Source organism: Polypterus senegalus, chromosome 5 (genome assembly GCF_016835505.1).
Source record: "Polypterus senegalus isolate Bchr_013 chromosome 5, ASM1683550v1, whole genome shotgun sequence".
Lineage (NCBI taxonomy): Eukaryota > Metazoa > Chordata > Cladistia > Polypteriformes > Polypteridae > Polypterus > Polypterus senegalus.
The window spans coordinates 187,729,594-187,749,966 of NC_053158.1; the positions used below are offsets into that span (position 1 = coordinate 187,729,594).

Here is a 20,373-nt window from a genome sequence, read left to right on the forward strand (position 1 = left end):
GTATGACTTTGATGTGTATGGACCAACAAAATCTTTATCTGAAACACCTTATGGACAGCAAATTATGAATGAAAAAATGTTTCGGCTTACAGTCTTCTGCGGTGGGCTGGCGCCCTGCCCGGGGTTTGTTGCCTGCCTTGCACCCTGTTTTGGCTGGGATTGGCTCCAGCAGATCTCCATGACCCTGTGGTTAGGATATAACGGGTTGAATAATGGACTGATGGATGGCTTACACTCTTAAAAATAAACATACCACAGGGGTTCTGCAGAGTAATGCTCAATCAATCAATCAATCAATCAACATTTATTTATATAGTACATACTCATACAAAAAAATGTAGCTCAAAGTGCTTTACAAAATGAATAGAGAAATAGAAGATACAATAAAAGATAAACATAAGTCAACATCAATTAACATAGAATAAGAGTAAGGTCCGATGGCCAGGGTGGACAGAAAAAACAAAAAACTCCAAAAGCTGGAGAAAAAAATAAAATCTGTAGGGGTTCCAGACCAAGAGACCGCCCAGTCCCCTCTGGGCAATCTACCTAACATAAGTCAAACAGTCCTCTTTGTATTTAGGGTTTTCATGGAAGGACCTGATGATGATGGTCACGTAGACTTCTGGCTTTCAGTCCATCAATGTTGGTGCATCATGATGCTTTGAGTAGGTGGTGGTGGTGCAGGCCGCCACCACAAAGAAACCGGAAAAAGAAACAGAAGAGAGAGTAGGGGTCAGTATGGATTTTGGAGCCACTGTGAATAATTATTATGAAGAAATGAACATACAGAGTATCAGTATTAAGTTAAAATGAAGTTAGGAGAAGGCCATGTTAAAGTAATGTGTTTTCAGCAGTGTTTTAAAGTGCTCCACTGTATTTGCCTGGCGAATTCCTATTGGCAGGCTATTCCAGATTTTGGGTGCATAACAGCAGAAGGCCGCCTCACCACTTCAATGCTGTAGGGAAAACCATCTTCACACAAAGAATATAGAAAGAAACTTTATTTATTTATTTAGATCTGTAACATAAATAAATAAAAATTTACTAGATGATAACAGATTTGTGCAATACCAATGGTTTTCATGATTTTAAACTGTTTATTACTATACACATAAGTTATAGGTGTAATAAATGGAGCTAAAATGAGTGACAACTTTAGAGTGACACATCCTTTGCCAGTGTCCCTTTTTTTGCGTTCCGACCTTACAGCTGGACATTTGCAGACTCGTTATGTGGCACTTTCCCAAATTTCTCACACACAAATGTGACTTTCTCCTTGGGATTAATAAAGTATCTATCTATCTATCTATCTATCTATCTATCTATCTATCTATCTATCTATCTATCTATCTATCTATCTATCTATCTATCTATCTATCTATCTATCTATCTATCTATCAAAGACTCGTCTCGCGGGACATGAAAGTGTGTCTCTGAGATAAATCACGTCTCGTCTCCTCCTTCCAAGATTTTTTTTTATAACAGAGGGACATGGTTCAATGAAATTCTAACTCAGAATGTGTCTTCTCAGACAACAAAAGGCACACACACAAAACACACAGTACACAACATACTGTATATGCAATTATATATATTATATCAGTCTTTTTCTTCAAGTCACAATATCAGACTTTATGTGTCAAGCATACTGTCAGGAAGTTGAACTTTCACACCGTTTGCGGATTATAGGCAATAACTGTGACAATGAGTGAAGTCTAAGACCAAAGGCAGTGAAACAAACCTCAGAGGCACATTACAGTCCTTTTCATAACCAAAATAACGGTTACTTTCAGTTGTCTTAATTCCTTTAAAGGCAGATTTATTTTAGCTTTCCCCCTTGAAGAATCAAGGTTTTAAGAATGAATATTTGGCTCATTATTATTCCTAACTGTTCAGTAACTTTATGATCTGGGGATAATGTGGTCAATTTTAGTGACTACCACTGCTTTACCAAATATGGATCATGATTATTATGTACTGTACATTCTCCCCTAAGCCCACTTCACAATTTTAAGTGAAACATTCTGAACAATTAAAATTGGGTGTACTCTGTACGTTCAAAATTGGACAAAGTGGACATTTCTGGCTCCATTCTTTAACATCAATTGCATGTTAAGTCCAATAATGCACACATTTTAAGAAGAGTGAATTTAATTGAAGATAAGTTGGCCATTTTACATGTTATGCAGATTTAACTGAAAGGTGTAGTCTTGGAATTGCTTTCTAGTAATGCAATTTGGAGGCAAGATCTTCCCCAGACATTGATTTTGCAAGTATGTGGAGGGAAACATATTAAATACTTTGATAAACCCTAAACATCCTTTTTTTCTGTAGGAAAGTCTCCTTAGTTTCCAAGGGACATAGTCAGAATATACAGTCATATGAAAATGTTTGGGAACCCCTCTCAGCCTGCATAATAATTGACTCTACTTCCAACAAAAGAGATAAGAGTGGTATGTCTTTCATTTCCTAGGAACATCTGAGTACTGGGGTGTTTTCCGAACAAAGATTTTTAGTGAAGCAGTATTTAGTTGTATGAAATTAAATCAAATGTGAAAAACTGGCTGTGCACAAATGTGGGTCCCCTTGTAAATTTGCTGATTTGAATGCCTGTCACTGCTCAATACTGATTACTTGCAACACCAAATTGGTTGGATTAACTCATTAAGCCTTAAACTTCATAGACAGTTGTGTGCAATCATGAGAAAAGGTATATAAGGTGGTCAACTGCAAGTTGGGCGTCCCTTTGACTGTCCTCTGAAGAGTGACAGCATGGGATCTTCAAAGCAACTCTCAAAAGATCTGAAAACAAAGATTGTTGAGTCTCATGGTTTAGGGGAAGGCTACAAAAAGCTATCTTAGAGGTTTAAACTGTCAGTTTCAACTGTAAGGAATGGAATCAGGAAATAAAAGGCCACAGGCACAGTTTCTGTTAAACCCAGCAGGTCTGGTAGGCCAAGAAAAATACAGGAGCTGCACATACGCAGGATTGTGAGAATGGTTACAGACAACCCACAGATCACCTCCAAACACCTGCAAGAACATCTGGCTGCAGATGGTGTATCTGTACATCGTTCTACAATTCAGCGGAAGCCCTTTCTGCACTCACACCACAAACAGAGTCACTTGTTGTATGCAAATGCTCATTTAGACAAGCCAGATTCATTTTGGAACAGAGTGCTTTGGACTGATGAGACAAAAATTTAGTTATTTGGTCATAACAAAAAGTGCTTCGCATGGCAGAAGAAGAACACCGCATTCGAAGAAAAACATCAGCTACCTACTGTCAAATTTGGTGGAGGTTCCATCATGCTGTGGGGCTGTGTGGCTAGTTCAGGGACTGGGGTCCTTGTTAAAGTCGAGGGTTGGATGAATTCAACCCAATATCAACAAATTCTTCAGGATAATGTTCAAGCGTCAGTCACAAAGTTGAAGTTATGCAGGGGTTGAATATTCCAACAAGACAGTGACCCAAAACACAGTTCGAAATCTACAAAGGCATTCATGCAAAGGGAGAAGTACAATGTTCTGGAATGGCCGTCACAGTCCCCTGACTTGAATATCAGCGAAAATCTATGGGATGATTTGAAGCAGGCTGTCCATGCTCGGCAGCCATCAAATTTAACTGAACTGGAGAGATTTTGTATGGAAGAATGGTCAACAATACCTCCATCCAGAATCCAGACACTCATCAAAGGCTATAGGAGGACAGCATCTAGAGGCTCAAAGGAGCAAAAGGAGGCTCAACTAAGTATTGATGTCATATCTCTGTTGAGGTGCTCAAATTTATGCACCTGTCTAATTTTGTTATGATGCATATTGCATATTTTCTGTTAATCCAATAAACTTAATGTCACTGCTGAAATCCTACTGTTTCCATAAGGCATGTCATATATTAAAAGGAAGTTGCTACTTTGAAAGCTCAGCCAATGATGAACAAAAATCCAAAGAATTAAGAGGTGTTTCCAAACTTTTTCATATGACTGTATATATTTAATTGTAAGGCTTGTCTGTCATGCACCCAAGACCTTTAAAGATTGATCTTGGTCTCAATCAAAAATCAATGGCTTATGCCATTACACATGTAATGTGGTCCACGGGTTGGGTGATTATTGGACAGTGGGACTAAAATTGGGCTTCAAGTACCTCACAGATACCACAGATTCATTCACTCTTTGAAAACCATCTGGACTACCACCTCATAAACTAACTCTAAAAAAGAAGCTATCATCAAGGCTCTGTTGCAGCCTCAACAGCAATAAAGGTATAGGCAATGGCACCAGGTGTGTGTTTACAAATAATCTTCAAAACTTGATTGAGATGGACATTCATTGGACAAAAGCTTTTCTTATTTCACATGGATCTCTGCACTGAAGCTCACAATGCTTTTTCAAATTCAAAACAGGCAATTGCCATTCAGTCCGTTTTTACAATGTTCATCTGTAAAGCCCAAGGACAAACCTTCACTTTTCTTCAAGGCAAAGTGGATGAAAATCTTCACACTACTAGTCTGGTCTGCATTGAGTCTTGTAAAAATGTCTAGCCACTGTACCTTATCTCCTAATTTGGTTTACTGTGCTCATTTCTTTTTTTCCCACCAAACCAATTCTTTGGCTTTAGAATTTCACACATCATGAAAACTGAGTTAATTTTCAAATCCCTTTTATTTGAGAACTGGAGGTTTACTTATTCCACTAGTAACAACATGCAGTAAGAAATCTGACAAACAAGAAAAAAATATTCAGTCCATCAAGCTTCTTTGATTAGCTAACAGCTAAGCTGTCCAGAAGGTTCTTGAAGGTTTGTCAAGGTTTCTGCTTCAACTATATGTCTCCTAAGTTTGTTCCAGACTCTCACAACTCTGGCATAAAATGGTGCTTCCATGCCTTCTGTCTTAATTGTACTTCCCCTTAATTTACACTAATGTCCTCAATTACATGATTCACAGTTAATTTGAAAGAATTCTTCTGGATGTACTTTAAACAGGGCCTTTGAGGATTTTGAAGTCCAGGTTTAGGTCCTCACACAGTCTCCTTTCCTTGACACTAAACAGTTTTTAACCAGTAGAGGGCGTTACAGCACCCCAAAATCCTGACACAACCACCACAATAGAAGTCCTGGTACATTAAAAAAGGTTTATTTTAATAAATACCTTACAAAAGGCATTGACAGTGGTATACACAACAAAAATCTTCTCCTCTTCTTTTATTTCTCTCCCAATCCTTCAATCTTTATTTTTCTTCCACCTGACTACGACTCACCTGGCTAAGATCAAGTGGTTTCTATTATTTATGACTCAGGTCATAGCATAGCCTGCTGAAGGCACTTCTGGAGTGAATGGAAGTCCACTGAAATTAGGATTGGTGAATCCCGGTCGCTCCCCCTGTAGCCCCCACAGTATCCAACAAGCTGCCCTACAGGATTACAGGTCCCAGCATGCCTTGTGAGTGTCTATGTGGGAATCCTAACCCAGGGATGCTGCCATCTAGTGTATTGGGGACAAAATATTCACCAGTGCTCATCTCCCCCAGTCCTTCCATTGCACTGGCCCCTGGGCGGTGATAATCCTTGTTCAATCCAGGCCAGGATGCCAGCCCATGTGTGCCATCCATTACAAGGATTAATACTCCAAGTACAACATGTCCTTACAGTAAGTCCTTGGTTGCTCTCCAGATTCAAATGCTGCCATGTCTTTCTTGTAGTGTGGTGACCAGAACTGCCAGTACTGTTACAGTACTCAAGTTGTGGTTTTACTAATTCATTATATAGTCTAATAATTCTTTGCATTTATACAGCGTTTTTCTCACTACTCAAAGCGCTCAGAAAATTGCAGGTTAAGGGCCTTGCTCAAGGGCCCAACAGTGCAGAGTCCCTTTTGGCATTTATGGGATTCGAACCAGCAACCTTCCGATTGCCAGTGCAAATCCTTATCCTCAGAGCATAATGTCCCTTGATTTATATTTAACAGTTTTACAATACAACGTAGCTTCTTACTGTCCTTTTTAATTGCTTCTGCACATTGATTAGATGAGAAAAATTTTGTGTCAACATAAACCCCTAAATTAATTTCAGAGGTTGCTTGCTGTAGGACAGTGTCTCCCTCCTTGTATGTTGAATTTTCATTCCTTTTGTCCACATGCAGTACTTTTCACTTTTTTTGCATTAAACTGCATTTTCTAAATGTTTACCAGTCCTGATGATTTTTTTGGATTGAATTTTGCTGCCTCTTCAGAGTCTGTCATTGGTCAAATTACAGTATTGTTTGCAAATTTCACAAGTTTATTATCATGGAATCAGCGTCATTAATATAAATCAGAAAAAGGGACTCCACTGATGACCTCACTCTTGTGGAGCATTCTCCACTTTTCTGCAGGGCCATCTTAACGCATGGGCATGCTAGGCAGTTGCCTGGGGGCCACACACTAATCTATGAATGTTACGACTTGCTGAGTGGTTGTGTAGGTAGGGACCCTAGTGCACTGCTGTGCCCGGGGGCCTATAATGCTGTTAAGATGGCCCTGATTTTCTGCACTCTTTGTCTCCAGCTGATTAACCAACTTGAGATCCAGTTTTGTAGGGTATCTCTGATGCTTAGAGCTTCTAGTTTCAGAGTAAATCTTTGATGTGAGACTTTATCAAAGGTTTTTTGAAAGTCTAAGTAAATTATGATGTATGCTTTGTTTTTGTCAACTATTTTGGTTTCCTGCTTAAAAAAAAAATAAAACTGGTTTCTTCCTCTCATAAACCTCTTATAAAGTATATAATTGACATAGAAGCCCATTTTTGTACTGACTGGTATTTGCTTCAGAATCCCATTGTCTGCATTTTAACCTCCAGCTGAAAAATGGCTGTGCCAAATCTCACCTCCTGTTAAACTTCTGAAGCAGTCTTTTAAGCAATGCTATTGTTTAAAAACATGATAGAGCACCATTTAAATTCATATGTTAAATATTCTATGGACTAAAAAAAACTCTTTGACTGCATTAATGTTTGTTTTATTGGTGTATTGGACAAGTTTAACAGATCACGCTTATAGGCCATTACTGCAATTAAGGAAACTAAATTGTGAATAATTGTGTCACAATTGTCACAACAATAGTCTGTCATCATTTATCTCAGTTGTAATCACCATTAATTTTACTGAATCAGCCCGCAATCTAGGAGTTATCTTTGATGCACATTAATATCTCAAGATACCGCTCTGCTTATGATTCCAAGGATTAATAAAATAACAGTGGGAGGTCGTACTTTTAGTTACAGGGCCCCTAAACTGTGAAGTGGTCTGTCTGCTACTATAAGAGATGCCCCTTCGGTCTCAGCTTTTAAATCCCGGCTGAAGACTCACAACTTCAGTTTAGCATATTCTGACTAGAGCTGCTGATTAACTGTACAGACTGCATCTTTGTTGTTAGTCATCTGTGTTACTAAACGAAGGTTGTATATATGCACGGATGCCAGAGGCCAGACGCACCGAAAGCGCACGCGCACAGCGCCTCAGCGCCCCAGTCAAACCCAGCGGCTTCACAAAGTCAGTAGGTGGCGCCCAAACAACACAATACAACCTGTAAAATAAACTTCAGGTAAAGCGTGCAATGCCCAGTGTGCATCAACAGTGCCGGCAGTACTCCACTACACAGTGCCAGCAGTCAGTGAGCTCGAATCCACTGTGCCAAAGCAGCCACTGTAGCAGCTGTCGGTGTGGCATATTGGAATCACATTAGGGTAATTCAGTTTTAAAAGTATGTATGATTCCGAACAGCAAATGACTTCTAGCTAACGACACAGCCACAGAAAAACAAAAACGAGACCGCATGGATAAAAACAATAAACGAAGGAGCCTACAACGCGCTTCTGAAACACCGGAAACAAAAGAGTCATGGCTCCAAAAAGAAAGAGATCAACGATCGGAAATACAAAAACGAGCCCGTATGGCTAAAAACAATGAACGAAGCCGCCTACAACGCGCTTCTGAAACAGCAGAAGCAAAGGAGTCACGGCTCCAAAAAGAAAGAGCACAGGTATCGGATAGGCGTGCAAACGAGACTACAGAACAACGGGAGAAGCGTTTGGAAGGCTTGCGCAATTGTTCATAACAAACAATATCAGAGGAAACTGCAGAAAGGCTAGAAAGTCGTTTAGAAGGTTTAAGAAGTTTAGTATTCCAACAAAGAAAAAGCCAAAGAGAGGAACGACGGACAGCCGCTGAACAATTCCGCCAGTTAGCTGAGAACGTATTCTATAATGAGTCCACTGTTCATGAAAATTCATTGGGATTAATGAGTGTCATTTGCAGTCATTGTCATTCACTTAGCTTCCTTGAAGAAAAAACTGGCAATACAACTGACGAGTTTACACGTTGTTCTCAAAAGGGTCAAGTTAAGCTGCCTCCTTTGGATGAATATCCTGAATATTTATGAAAGCTTTTGACTAACGATGTACCCGAAAGTAAAAGCTTTATGGAGTGCATTAGATGCTACAATAGTTAATTTGCTTTTGCATCTACCGGGGTAAATATCAAGCCACCACCTGGGAATGGTCCATACTGCTTTCGCGTGTTGCATCGCATTGGAACAGTGCACCCTGAGCCAAATCACGACCGCAAATTTGCCCAAATTTACGTGTTAGATCTAGATGACGCAGTTTATGAACGACATGGACAACTTTATGTTGCCTTTTCAAGAGTCCAGAGTTCGTGTGACGTTAAAGTGGAGGTTTTAACTACTCCATACCAGGGACAGCTAATTCAAGGACAGGAAACCATCTTTACCAGAAATGTTGTTTATATAGAAATTTTTTGATAAACTATTTTGAATTTACCATTTTATGAATTTTTTGTTTCCAATTTACTTCATTTAAACCTTTGCACTCCGATATTTTTTTACTTATAAGTGCAGCAACTCAGAGACATTTTGCACTTAAATAATACAACAATTAAATTTCAATTTTAGTTTTAATAAATTGGTTAATTTTAGTACAAATATATTTATTTAATTAAATGAAAACTTTCCCAGGATGCTCCCACCCTCCATCATTTTTCATCCCTCCAAAGATCGGAGGGAACAGAAAGTGATTGCCATTCTTGGATTTGCGATTCTTTAGAGAATCGGGGGTTTACTGGTTAGCACTAAAACATAAGTAACATGATAGTTATAATTTCATACTAACCCTCACCTATTCTGTTTCTCTTCTCGGTACTCAAATGTGGCACTTGGTGCCATGGTGCCCACCTGCCAAGTTGTTTTGCCTGCCTAAGGTAAAGTCATCTCTGATGGAGGATCGCAGGAATCGTGGGGTAGAGGGATCCTTTCATTGGATTAGCGCTATTTCAACTGTGGAATGGCCAAATGGGGGAGGCAGCTTGATGGCTGAGGTTTCTGGGACTTTAAACAAATCCATATCATGTTATGTGATATCATCAACTGTTAAATTCTACTCTGTACTTCTAAAATTTTTATTTTATACTGTATTGAGGATTTGTTCTGTACTGTGTATTATATTGTATTGACTCCCTTCTTTTTGATACCCACTGCACATCCAACCTACCTGGAAAGGGGTCTCTCATTGAACTGCCTTTCCCAAGGTTTCTTCCATTTTTTCCCCTACAAGGGTTTTTTTTGGGAGTTTTTTCTTGTCTTCCTAGAGACTCAAGGGATGGGGGGCTGTCGAGAGGCAGGGTCTGTTAAAGCCAGTTGTGGCACTTCTTGTGTGATTTTGGGCTATACAAAAATAAACTGTATTGTATTGTATTGTATTGGTAGTCAAGCTCTAGTAAATGCTACTCATATTATTTTATATAATTAAAAAGTAAAAACATTTGCTTTTTTGTAACATAACATTCTCAAACTCTATTTCAGAGTTGTGGGGCTCTGGAGACCATCTGACAACACAACACAAGGCAGGACCTCGGTCCATCAGAGGTTTCACTCATGCACACCCACACTTTGGCCTTTTTGGACACACCAATCAGCCCAACTATGAGGATGAGAAAAAAGGCAAACAAGCACGGGGAGGACCTGCAAATGGGGACTGGACACACACACACACACAGACAGTGTTGTTTTATTTTATACTAAATCATTTTGGCCTATTTGGCTTTATGCTAAATTTGGTGGTCACGGTGAGAGTACCTCCTTCTGCTACAGAATATAATCTTACCTGATTTTGCAAATTTTGATAATATGCAGGCTGTAAACACTGATCCAGGACAAGACTTTTTGCCTTTTCTTATCTCAACTAAATTCATTGCAGATTTTTAGAAACACAGGGTGCAATCACAACTCAAACACACTCAGAGAATCCAAAATCATTAAGGATAATTGATGCAGTTTTTGCTGAGAGATGCATTTATTTTTGACAAATGAAATTCAAATAAGTTTAAGATCTAAGATTGTCTACTATGAAACATAATGTCTAAGTATAATGTTCTTGTTTATACTCTAACATATAATGTCTGATTGAAGAAATCACCCATTAGTAGGGATTCAGAAGGGTCCACAGTATACTTTATGAACCATTCAACCAGCTTATTTGTTGTGTACATTTTGTCTTAAAGGATAGGTATCAGGTTATTTATTTTTTCACATACATGGTATACATGCATTTGTCACACAAAATTGTGTTCTAAAGTTAAGTACTTCTTATAAATAAAAAAAAAAAAAACTTAACTGTACTGGCACTTTATAATGGAGGGTATGGAGAAATGGGAAAAAAACATGCTAGGACAGTTGTCGAGTATTGATCTGTACCTTCCATGTTTCCAATGAATGTTGGTGATAACTAAAGGGATCTGGAAATTATAATTTTTGGCATTTTCCTGGTACTATTTTTCTTGTGGTATGGATATGTTTTCTATTCACTTGAATGAGATCATAAATTAACAAAAGTAAATACAAGTAAATCAAACCAAAACCACATGGTGTACTGTGATTTGGTCTTTCAAGGGGAAACTACACCTCCAAGGAGGAAGGTGAAAGTTTATCACACAGAAAGACTAAAGTGCTAAGTTATTGCACACAGATGGTGCTCTTTAAAAATTGCAACTGCCAAGGCATGGAAAATAAATATATTTGCTAAGTTTTTAAGCTTTTCCTCTGTACTCCATAGCATCCAATTCAAAGTCACAGTGCAGGCAAGATATTTTATTTAAATTTATAGAAAGTGCTTAACTGAAGAGCACAATTTCACATGGCAAATGTTTTGAAGAAGTACTGAAGTTATCCTTTAACAATAGTAATGATGAAAGTTGCTTATTTAATTGTTTTAGTAAATAGGAAAGTTACAGAAAAAAAATTATTCTTTAAACATTTTTAATCCTTGCTCACCCTAAGCACCCTATTAACCCATAAAGCATTATCTTAGTTTAAATATTGCTATTGTGTAAGTATTCTGCCCCCTCTCAACATGCCACTGAGGTCTTTTGTGCAGACTCTGGATTTAATGGCAGAAAAAGCGGACGTCATTCAGAGCTGTTTCATCTCCATCTCCTGTTGGTTGCTCCACCTTTGTTCGAATGCTGGAGATGCCTCTTTCACAGGCATTACTCTGACTGCCCCAGTTTCCCCAGGCTTGTCCATGACCTGCCAAGACAGTCCCATTAGAGCATATGAAGATGATGTCGTTGGCTGCAGTATCATCACCACCCTTCTGATGAGTCTCCACTTGCAACAGGAATGCTTTGAGAAAACCTTCTGAGCACCACTGTGTGCTTGTCCATGAGCCCCACCTACAAAGACATTTTAGAAGTTTAGTAAACCATTTTTGATTGATAAATCAGTGTCCTGTAAATAATAAAAACAAGGCACTAATGTATTTTTCTAATAAGAACATAAACATCAGTAGCAAAACTTTATAAATAGTTATCAGTTGGAAAAATATTTAAAATCAAATACTATTGAGCAGAACCAAAATAAGACAGGGTTTAACCAAACAACTAAAGTAACTTACTGCCCCGTCCCCGATTCAATACTCCGTACAATACTAGCTTGTGCTGATTCCTTACAGAACAGCCGTATTCCATTCAGTGCTGTATTATCTCCTTTTACTTGGGAGCCCTGTACCTAACGAGCCAAAGGAAAAAAATAAATATGGTTATTTATTTTTTCTTATATGACGGTCAGAATATAGGTATGGGCACACACATGCGCATGGGAGACGGTTTACAAACTCGAATGTAAGTGTTTCTCTGCCAAACCAGGAGATTGTGCTCCTCTGATGCTTCCCTCTTTTCTCTCTCTACAGACTGGCAGAAGAACCCACCTCCTAATGACGTAATTTCCGTATCACTAGATGTCGCAGCCCAATGAAGCCACTTCCGGTTCCGGTCACAAGATTCTTCTTCTTCCTGTTTTATCACTATGTTTATGCCCCTTTAGTTTTGTTTTGGACTCCTCTGTCTGTAAAGACCATTGCTTTAACACTGCTAACTTTTCAATTATATGGGTACAGTTTTCCCAAATCATTATGTTTGTGTTTGCCACTCATTTACACCATGTACTACTCAAGAACTCAATGACTATGTAAAGCATGTGTAAAAAATGGCTAGTTATGGAAACAAGATAAAGTCAGTACTACAAATTAACAGGAATATTCCCAAATCCTTTCTCAATTTTCATATCCTGCCAATGTTTGCATTTAGTAAATACCTGAACATCCTGAAAATTTAGTGACTACGTTACCTTCAAAGCAAATCCATAGGCAATCCATCCATCAGGACAACGATCAGGATTCTGCCAGTCACCCCACTGGCCTCCATTTCTCACACTGATTACTGAAGTGTGCCCGAAGACCTCTGTGCAACTAAACAAAACACAAATTGAACTGCACCAAATGACAAAACCACGCTAGTTCATGAGTCTCACATCCTTCAGAAGCAACGGTCTGCTTATAGCCATTATGTTATGTTTGTGATGTTGATAGTGTAGGATTTAGAGCAGCTTTGGGGGTTTAAAATCTAGAAGGTTGAGTACTAAGGCTTAATTTGTTTTTTTAACCATACAGTGGCCCCAACTGATATTTTATCTTGCTCAGATTCTCCTTAGCTCATGTTCAACAGCTCATACATTCCCCTTTTTAAAAGGAGGGAGACCCCATGGGAGGTTAGGGCCAACCACAGTAGGAGAGATTTGAGTGCAACCAGACGACCATCAGGTGACACTAATATTTTATCTTAGGCCCTAGGAACACAACCTAGTTGAGACCAGCAAGGCTGTTCTTCACAGAAATTAATTCTTACTTCAGACCAATCAATGCTTAAAGTGTCTAATTTATTTTTCATATACTTAATTTCTTATAAGCCTCAAATCAAGACAACAAAAATGAGTACAGGTGTGAGACAAGCCTGGTTCATTTTTAATTTAGGCTTTCCACTTCTTTTAAGATTATGTTGTTCTTTCTGAGAAATGGCAACTGATATGGGAAATTTATTGATGTACAGTATATGTCAGCTCATAAATGTATCCTGCTCAATGTGACACAGACACATTTCTGGCAGCAGCAGTACGTGTGCCTGTGATCAAAGCAATAAATCCTTGCTGCAGACTAATGAATATTAAAGTGTCTCATTTACTGTAGTTTTCATATAGGTAATTTCTTATAAGTCTGCACAATAGGTTACAATAATGTGTCTCTTTGCTGTAAAACTGTTTGTGGCTTGAGTAAGAGTTGTGTCTGGAAAGGAGGTCACAGGAATAAACTCCATCAAAAGATAATCTGCTCCTTTTCAGCCTCTTATTATAAGCAATAGACTGCTACATTGGTTACCTGTGCCATTTAGAACTGATTTTAAAATACTGCTTAAGGTTTACAAAGCCTTAAATCATCTCGCTCCATCCTATATTTCAGAATGCCTCTCACCTTTGTGGTCCCCGGCCGGGCCCAGGAGGACGAGAGGAGGGCTTTTGCCTCCTCCAGACCGTGAGGGGGCATCCGTCCTGGTTATGTTGGGGGCCTTGGGTAGAGGGCTTGGAAGCCCAGCCCTGTAGGGACCCGTGGCCACCGGCAGGCGGCGCTCCGATGCCAGTTTATCCCGTGTGGTCCCCGGCCGGGACGCCTTGGAGGACCAGAGGAGGACGTGTGCCTCCTCCAGACCGAGAGGGGGCGTCCGTCCTGGTTATGCAGGAGGCCTCGGGTAGGGGGCTTGGAAGCCCAGCCCTGTAGGGACCCGTGGCCACCGCCAGGCGGCGCCCCAGTGCCTTATCATTCCAGGAGCCCGGCACTTCCACCACACCAGGAAGTGCCGGGGGGAAGACGACAGGGGACACCTGGACGGCTTCCGGGTGCGCAGCCGGCACTTCTGCCACACAGGGGTGTGGCCAAGTCTAATTGTCGGGAAGCAGCTGGAGCCCATCCGGGTTCCCATAAGAAGGGCCGCCTCCCTCCAGTCATTGGTGGATGTCGGGAGGTAGTTGGCAGAGCTGGAGAGAGGACATGAGGCGGCCAGAGGAAAGGCACAAGGACTGTGAGCCCTGGACTTTCGGGGAATCGGTGCAAGAGGCACTGGGGTTGCACGTGAGCAAAACTTGTAAAATAATTGTAAATAAACAGTGTATTGGGTGAACTTAAGATGTCCGTTTGTGTGTGTCCGGGCCAGCTTTTACATCTTACATCCCAAATCATAACTTTTGATCTTCAAATGAGTGTCTGCTTATAATTCCAAGAGCTAAGCTTTAAATAAGTGGTGAGGCAGCCTTCTGCTGTTATGCACCTAAAATCTGGAATAGCTTGCCAATAGGAATTCGCCAGGCTGATACAGTGGAGCACTTTAAAAACTGCTAAAAACCCATTACTTTAACAAGGCTTTCTCATAGCTTCATTTTAGTTTAACCCTGATATTCTGTATATGCATTTAATTATCATTATCATTCTTGGTTGCTCTGAAATCCGTACTAACCCCTACTATCTCTGCTGTTCTTTTTCCGGTTTTCTGTGGTGTTGATCTGCGCCACCGCCACCACCTGATCAGAGCACCGTGATGTCACTACATTGATGGATTGAAGGAAAGAGGTCCACATGACCATCATCATTAAATCCTTCCATGTGAAGCCTGAAAACCATGAGGACTGATTGAGATCAATTATGTTAGGTAGAATGCCTAGAATGGGCTGGGTGGTCTTGTGGCCTTGGAACCCCTGCAGATTTTGTTTTTGTTTCTCCAGCCATCTGGAGTTTTTTTCTTTGGTTTTTTTTTGGTCCTCCCAGGCCATCGGACCTTAATTGTATTCTATGTTTATTAATATTGCCTAATTTTATTTTTTTCTCTTCCTTCATCCCATAAAGCACTTTGAGCTACATCTTTTGTATGAAAATGTGGTATATAAATAAATGCTGTTGTTGGTGTTGCTTGAGAAACCTTCAAGAACCATGCAATAAAATGAATTGCCAAAGTAATTGAGGTGTATTAATAGCAAATTCTGGGAAGGACCCCTAAAAGTAAACATGAAGAAACCCTTCTGGACCCCTGGGTAAACAGAGGCTAAAGTGACTGTCCCAAATAAATAAGGATGATGTGAGAGCATGTGAACAGACAAAAGAACAAACCTGATTGCACAAAGGCAAAAAATGCTAAGCAGGACTCCACTGTGGCTTGAAGACATCTTTGCTTTGTCTGAAAATGAAATAACACAACTAATACATCATTATACCTCAGCAATAAATTAAACAACCAGAAGGATGTTTTCTTCTCCACCAAGTTGTTACATCATTCCATCCATCCAGTGTCTATAACTTTTATTACAATTTGCTTCTCAATCATGAAATAATCTGCTTAAATAACAGTTTAGAGAGTAAGTTACACGCTCAGTCAGGTAGATTTGTCAAGCATTAACAAACATACATTATGCAGTGCAGTGCTAGAACCTAGAAGACAAGCAAAAAATATCTCTGCTGAGAAAACTGTATATAGTCTGTTTAGATCTGCATGAACAATGAACGGTACACTATGTAACAGAAACAACAGAAATGCTAGTAATTGTTACTAATCTGTTAACTAATATTTCAGTTAATTTGTTAAATTATTAAATAGGCTTCTTTTTCAGGTTCATCCACTATTCCTCTCAACCATACACTTCCTTCATGACAGATTCTTACTCCAATAAACACTTAGACTTGGCTTGCTGTAAGAGGAAAAGGAAAAAGTATTCAGTTGAAGAAGACGTCCAGAAAACTAAAGACACAGCTCACCTTGTGAAAGCGCAGGTCATTGGAACTGAAGGCTCCAGTCGCTCTTATATTCTGGACACACCTACTCTGGATGTCAGCTACAACCCTTTTCTGGTGCTGCTCTGACACAAAAACAGTCAACATGATTTTCCTAAGTAAATTGAAATCCACCTTAATAAAACAACATATATCTGGATGTCTGTCTGTGTGTCCGTCCAGTTACTATGTTCACATCATTCAACAGATGGTGCATCACAAACATTCACACTGTTTTCTTGAATCTCAAAGCAAATGGCCTATAACAGAGACGTATGCATTGCCTTGTATATTGTCAACATTAACACTGAAGTCTACATAGATTACTTAGATTTCAAGCCATCTTGGATGGGTAGCACAGCTAGTTTATAAATGAAGCAAATTGTAAGCTTTTTACATTGGCAAAATGTTTCCTAAAGGAAAGAAAATGAAAATGTGCAAGAAGGTTTCAGAGATGTTTGGATATTTAATATATTATTTAATTATGTAAAAGTTTTACAGCTCATGCAGACAATTAAAATGACCACAATATCAGCATCCGTGTGTCTCTCTCAAGAGACAATGGTGTAGCAGCAAGAAAAAAGAGGTCAGGTTTTGGGACATTTCTTTGAGTGGCTAAATAACCCCAATCTACAGTGGAAATCTCTTGCACAGTGATTACAATTGAAGGAGGATGGTGCATAAAATAAGATATCTTTCTCCTTCCTCGTGGCTCTCTTGGAGATAAGTCCTCCTTTGGGTCTGTGTTCTCTACACTCCACTATTGACAATGGCCTTTGATAATGTTTGGATATGTTCTATACTCTCCCAGTTGTTGAAGTTAATGCCAGCCAGTTACATGTTACACTTGCAGACATCTTTAAGATGAAAGGTGAGACCACCAAGCTGGAAAGAGTGTCCAGCACATGTTTGGGGAAGCAACCAGAATTCATTAGGCATGCATCTCCTAGACATCTGACTGAGTAAACTGAATATACTTGAGATGCCAGCACATCTCTGTGTTGCTCACTCAGTCCTGCCAAGTAAAGTGTAAGATGTGCTTCAGGCAGAGTAGATGGAAGCAACTGAACCTTTTTTCCTGGCTGGTATATGTTATCCAGGTTTCACTGCCATATTGGATTGTGCATACTGCACAGGCTTTGGTCATCCACATCTTGGTGTGCTATTTCAGATGCATGTTCTACAACCTCTCTTTTAATTCTGGCCATGACAGCTATAACTTTAGCAGTCTGGCTTCTTTCTTTTCCAAAGTTACATTAGATAGAACTTTATTTACTCCCAGGTGAAATTTGGCTTTTTACAGAAGCTCTTTAAATAAATAAATACATAAATAGACAGATAAATAAATAATAATATAAATAAATACAATAATGATATATAATAATATATAAAATAAATAACCAAATGTGCCAACACACTTTGGTCTGAACAAACACTGGAATTATTATAAAGCAAGAAAAATTCAAAAGAAAGAAAAGCTTCTCACAGTCCCAGTGAGGCATATTTTTGTTGGTATAAAGGAGCTTCAGTAGTATTTCTTGACACACTTTTGCTAAATTATTCTTTGACTAAAAGTATTCAGTGTCAGTATGTCACAGAGAGGATGTGTAGCATTGTTCATAATGGCACTCCGTTTTGTTTTAATCCTCTCATTTGATACGACCTCCAGGGGATCCAGAGTGCATCCTATGATGGAGCTTTTCCTTTTAATTAGTCTGTTGATTCAGTGGGGTTCTCTTGAAGTGATGTCACTAGCCCAGCAAACCACAGCATAGGAAATCCCACTGGCCATCACAGAGTTATTGAAGATATGGAGGATGTCACTTCCCACATTTTTTGAGGGGTAAATGCCAACAGTGCAGTCTTTGAAAGCATTCTGGAGCAGCATAGAAAAGAACATTCCAAAAAAGGCTATGTGCCAGGACACAACCATGCTTTACCTCACTGCATACTGGAAATGACTCAGAAGTTGCACCATTGAATCAGATGTTACAGTGTATGTCCTCAAGGAAGGATATAACAATGCTAATCAGCCTTGAGGGACAGCTCCAGAAAATTCCACTTCTGCACTTCTACTGTGCAAGTTGAATGGCTTTGACAGATCCCTGCTGTTCTGCAGTTGCTGTGGTATTGAGTCTAAAGACAAAAATCTGAGCACATGTCACTGGTTGGAGACCCTGCAGTAGATCTTGGACATGCTTGAGGGTTTATATCTCCTGGATGTCTTGGGGACCCCTGGGAAATGCTCAGGAAGAGATGCAATCTGTAGCTGCAGACAGAAAAGTTCCAAATAAAATGCTCAGTGACAGGATGCTAAATGCTGTTTTTGCTTTGGTGGATTCAAGTAAGGGAATTTGCCAGTACCTTTTTGTCATGACGAGGGTGGTTATTTATTGTGTTTTGCACAGCCTTTTGAGTAGGTAATATACTCTTGGCTTGGTGTACACATCAAATCAGTTCAGTGGCCAGAAATCATTGCAAAACCTCCAACTTCTCTCTGGTATTTGGACCAATACAATAGGACTAATCCCAGCAGTGACACTTTCTTCTATTACACCCAGGCTAGCATTTTTTTAAATTTCCAGTTCAAACTTCTGTTCTCTTAGCCTCTGGGAGGTGATATGGGTGTTCCTGTACGAGTACCCTTGAGTCTGTAACAAAATGATGAGCAATGAGCGTGATCAACCCTGGCTTTCTGTCTACTATCAGTTCTATAACCAGGTTCACTCTTTCCTTGAGACTGGGTCAGTTCATTACCATAATTTAAATGCTTTGACTTCCCAATGAGGGTTTTGGGGGTCCCAGTTGAAACCATGGTAACTTCTCAATCCTTTTAGGGTTTTAACAGTTTCTCATAATGGGTACTCAGGGAGTCATTGGTTTAGTTGTTTTAACAAATAGTCAACCAGCCCACAACTTTCGTTTATTTCATAAGACCATTGCTATTGGGGTAATAATTTAGAATGGGCTATTGGCATTAAAGCTCATTACACCCCAAAGCTGAAATTCTCTGAGACATGCATCAGATCTTAAAATCTGGCCTGGGCTCCTCGTGTGTGTTCTAAATGCTTTTCTACCAACGGCCTTATTTTAGAAAAACATTAAATAATTTTCATGGATATTAGTAGACAACTGCACTTCTGATTCCAGGCCTTATTGTATAGTGTCTAAAAGACCTCAGGGTCGGTGCCCATATAAAAGTTCAAAAAAGAAACACCTGGTGAAGACTTGTAACACCTCCTGGCATTCAAAGAGAATGAGAGGTAAAAACTGATCCCCGTCCCTCCCATTGTCTCTAACCATCTTTATAAAATTTGTTTCAGGGGTACATTAAATTACCAAACTAAACCGTCAATTTGGGGGTGATAAACCAAGGTCTTTAAGTGTTTAATCCAAAGTAATCTGAGCACCTCTCTGAAAATATCCAGTGTGAAGGACATCTCTTGGTCTGTGAGGACTTCCTTTTGGAATACCCAATAAACATCCCTAAAAATCCTTATGCAATGGTTTTGTTATTAGCTTCTCGCAAAGGGATAACTTTAGGATACCAGGGGCCATAGTCCACCAGGATGAGTATGTATGTATGTATGCTCTCTAGCCAAGAGCGCAAGTGGGCTGACTATTTCAGCTTCTGTTTTCTCAAAGAGTATGTTAATAATTGGCAAAGGAACGCGGGTGCTCATTCTCATGAGGAAATCTGATGCAGCTTGCATTCAGGTAAGATGATGCAAAAAAATCTCATTTCTCTGTAATTCCTGGCAAATAATATCTGAATTTTATACACTCACTGAATTTTTATACACTTTATACACTTATCTGATCCCAAATGAGAGCTGACGAGAAGGGAGTGGGCAGCCTCACAAATCTTGTAGTAAACTGACTGTCTATTATGAAATATTGAGGGTTAAAATAACAGAATACAACAACATAGTCCATCTTGAGAGGTGCTGTCATTTCTCTAGAATTATAAATAACAATGCTAGTAATCCCAGAGTCTTATTCTCTACGATTGATCGTCTGCTAAATCCAAGTCACTCAATGAAATACCTCCAAAAAACTTCCAATGAAACTTGTTAGGCTTTTGCTGTATTTTTTAATCAAAAAATTAATGATATTAGAAATAATATAGTTCATGTCCCCAGTACTGAACCACTTAAACCCCGGCACTCCATTTTAAACAAA

At 39.4% G+C, this 20,373-nt stretch overlaps 1 protein-coding gene across 1 annotated transcript; it reads right to left on the reverse strand.

Annotated features, from left to right (window-relative positions):
- Positions 1-10,352: 10,352 nt before the first annotated feature.
- Positions 10,353-19,006, reverse strand: LOC120529929 (vitelline membrane outer layer protein 1-like). The gene is made up of 5 exons (XM_039754137.1): positions 18,835-19,006; positions 15,535-15,601; positions 12,675-12,795; positions 11,944-12,056; positions 10,353-11,722 (listed from the first exon to the last, which is right to left on the reverse strand). Exons 1-5 carry the CDS (start codon positions 19,004-19,006, stop codon positions 11,434-11,436), a joined length of 762 nt encoding a protein of 253 aa, XP_039610071.1. The 3' UTR covers positions 10,353-11,433.
- Positions 19,007-20,373: the final 1,367 nt, after the last annotated feature.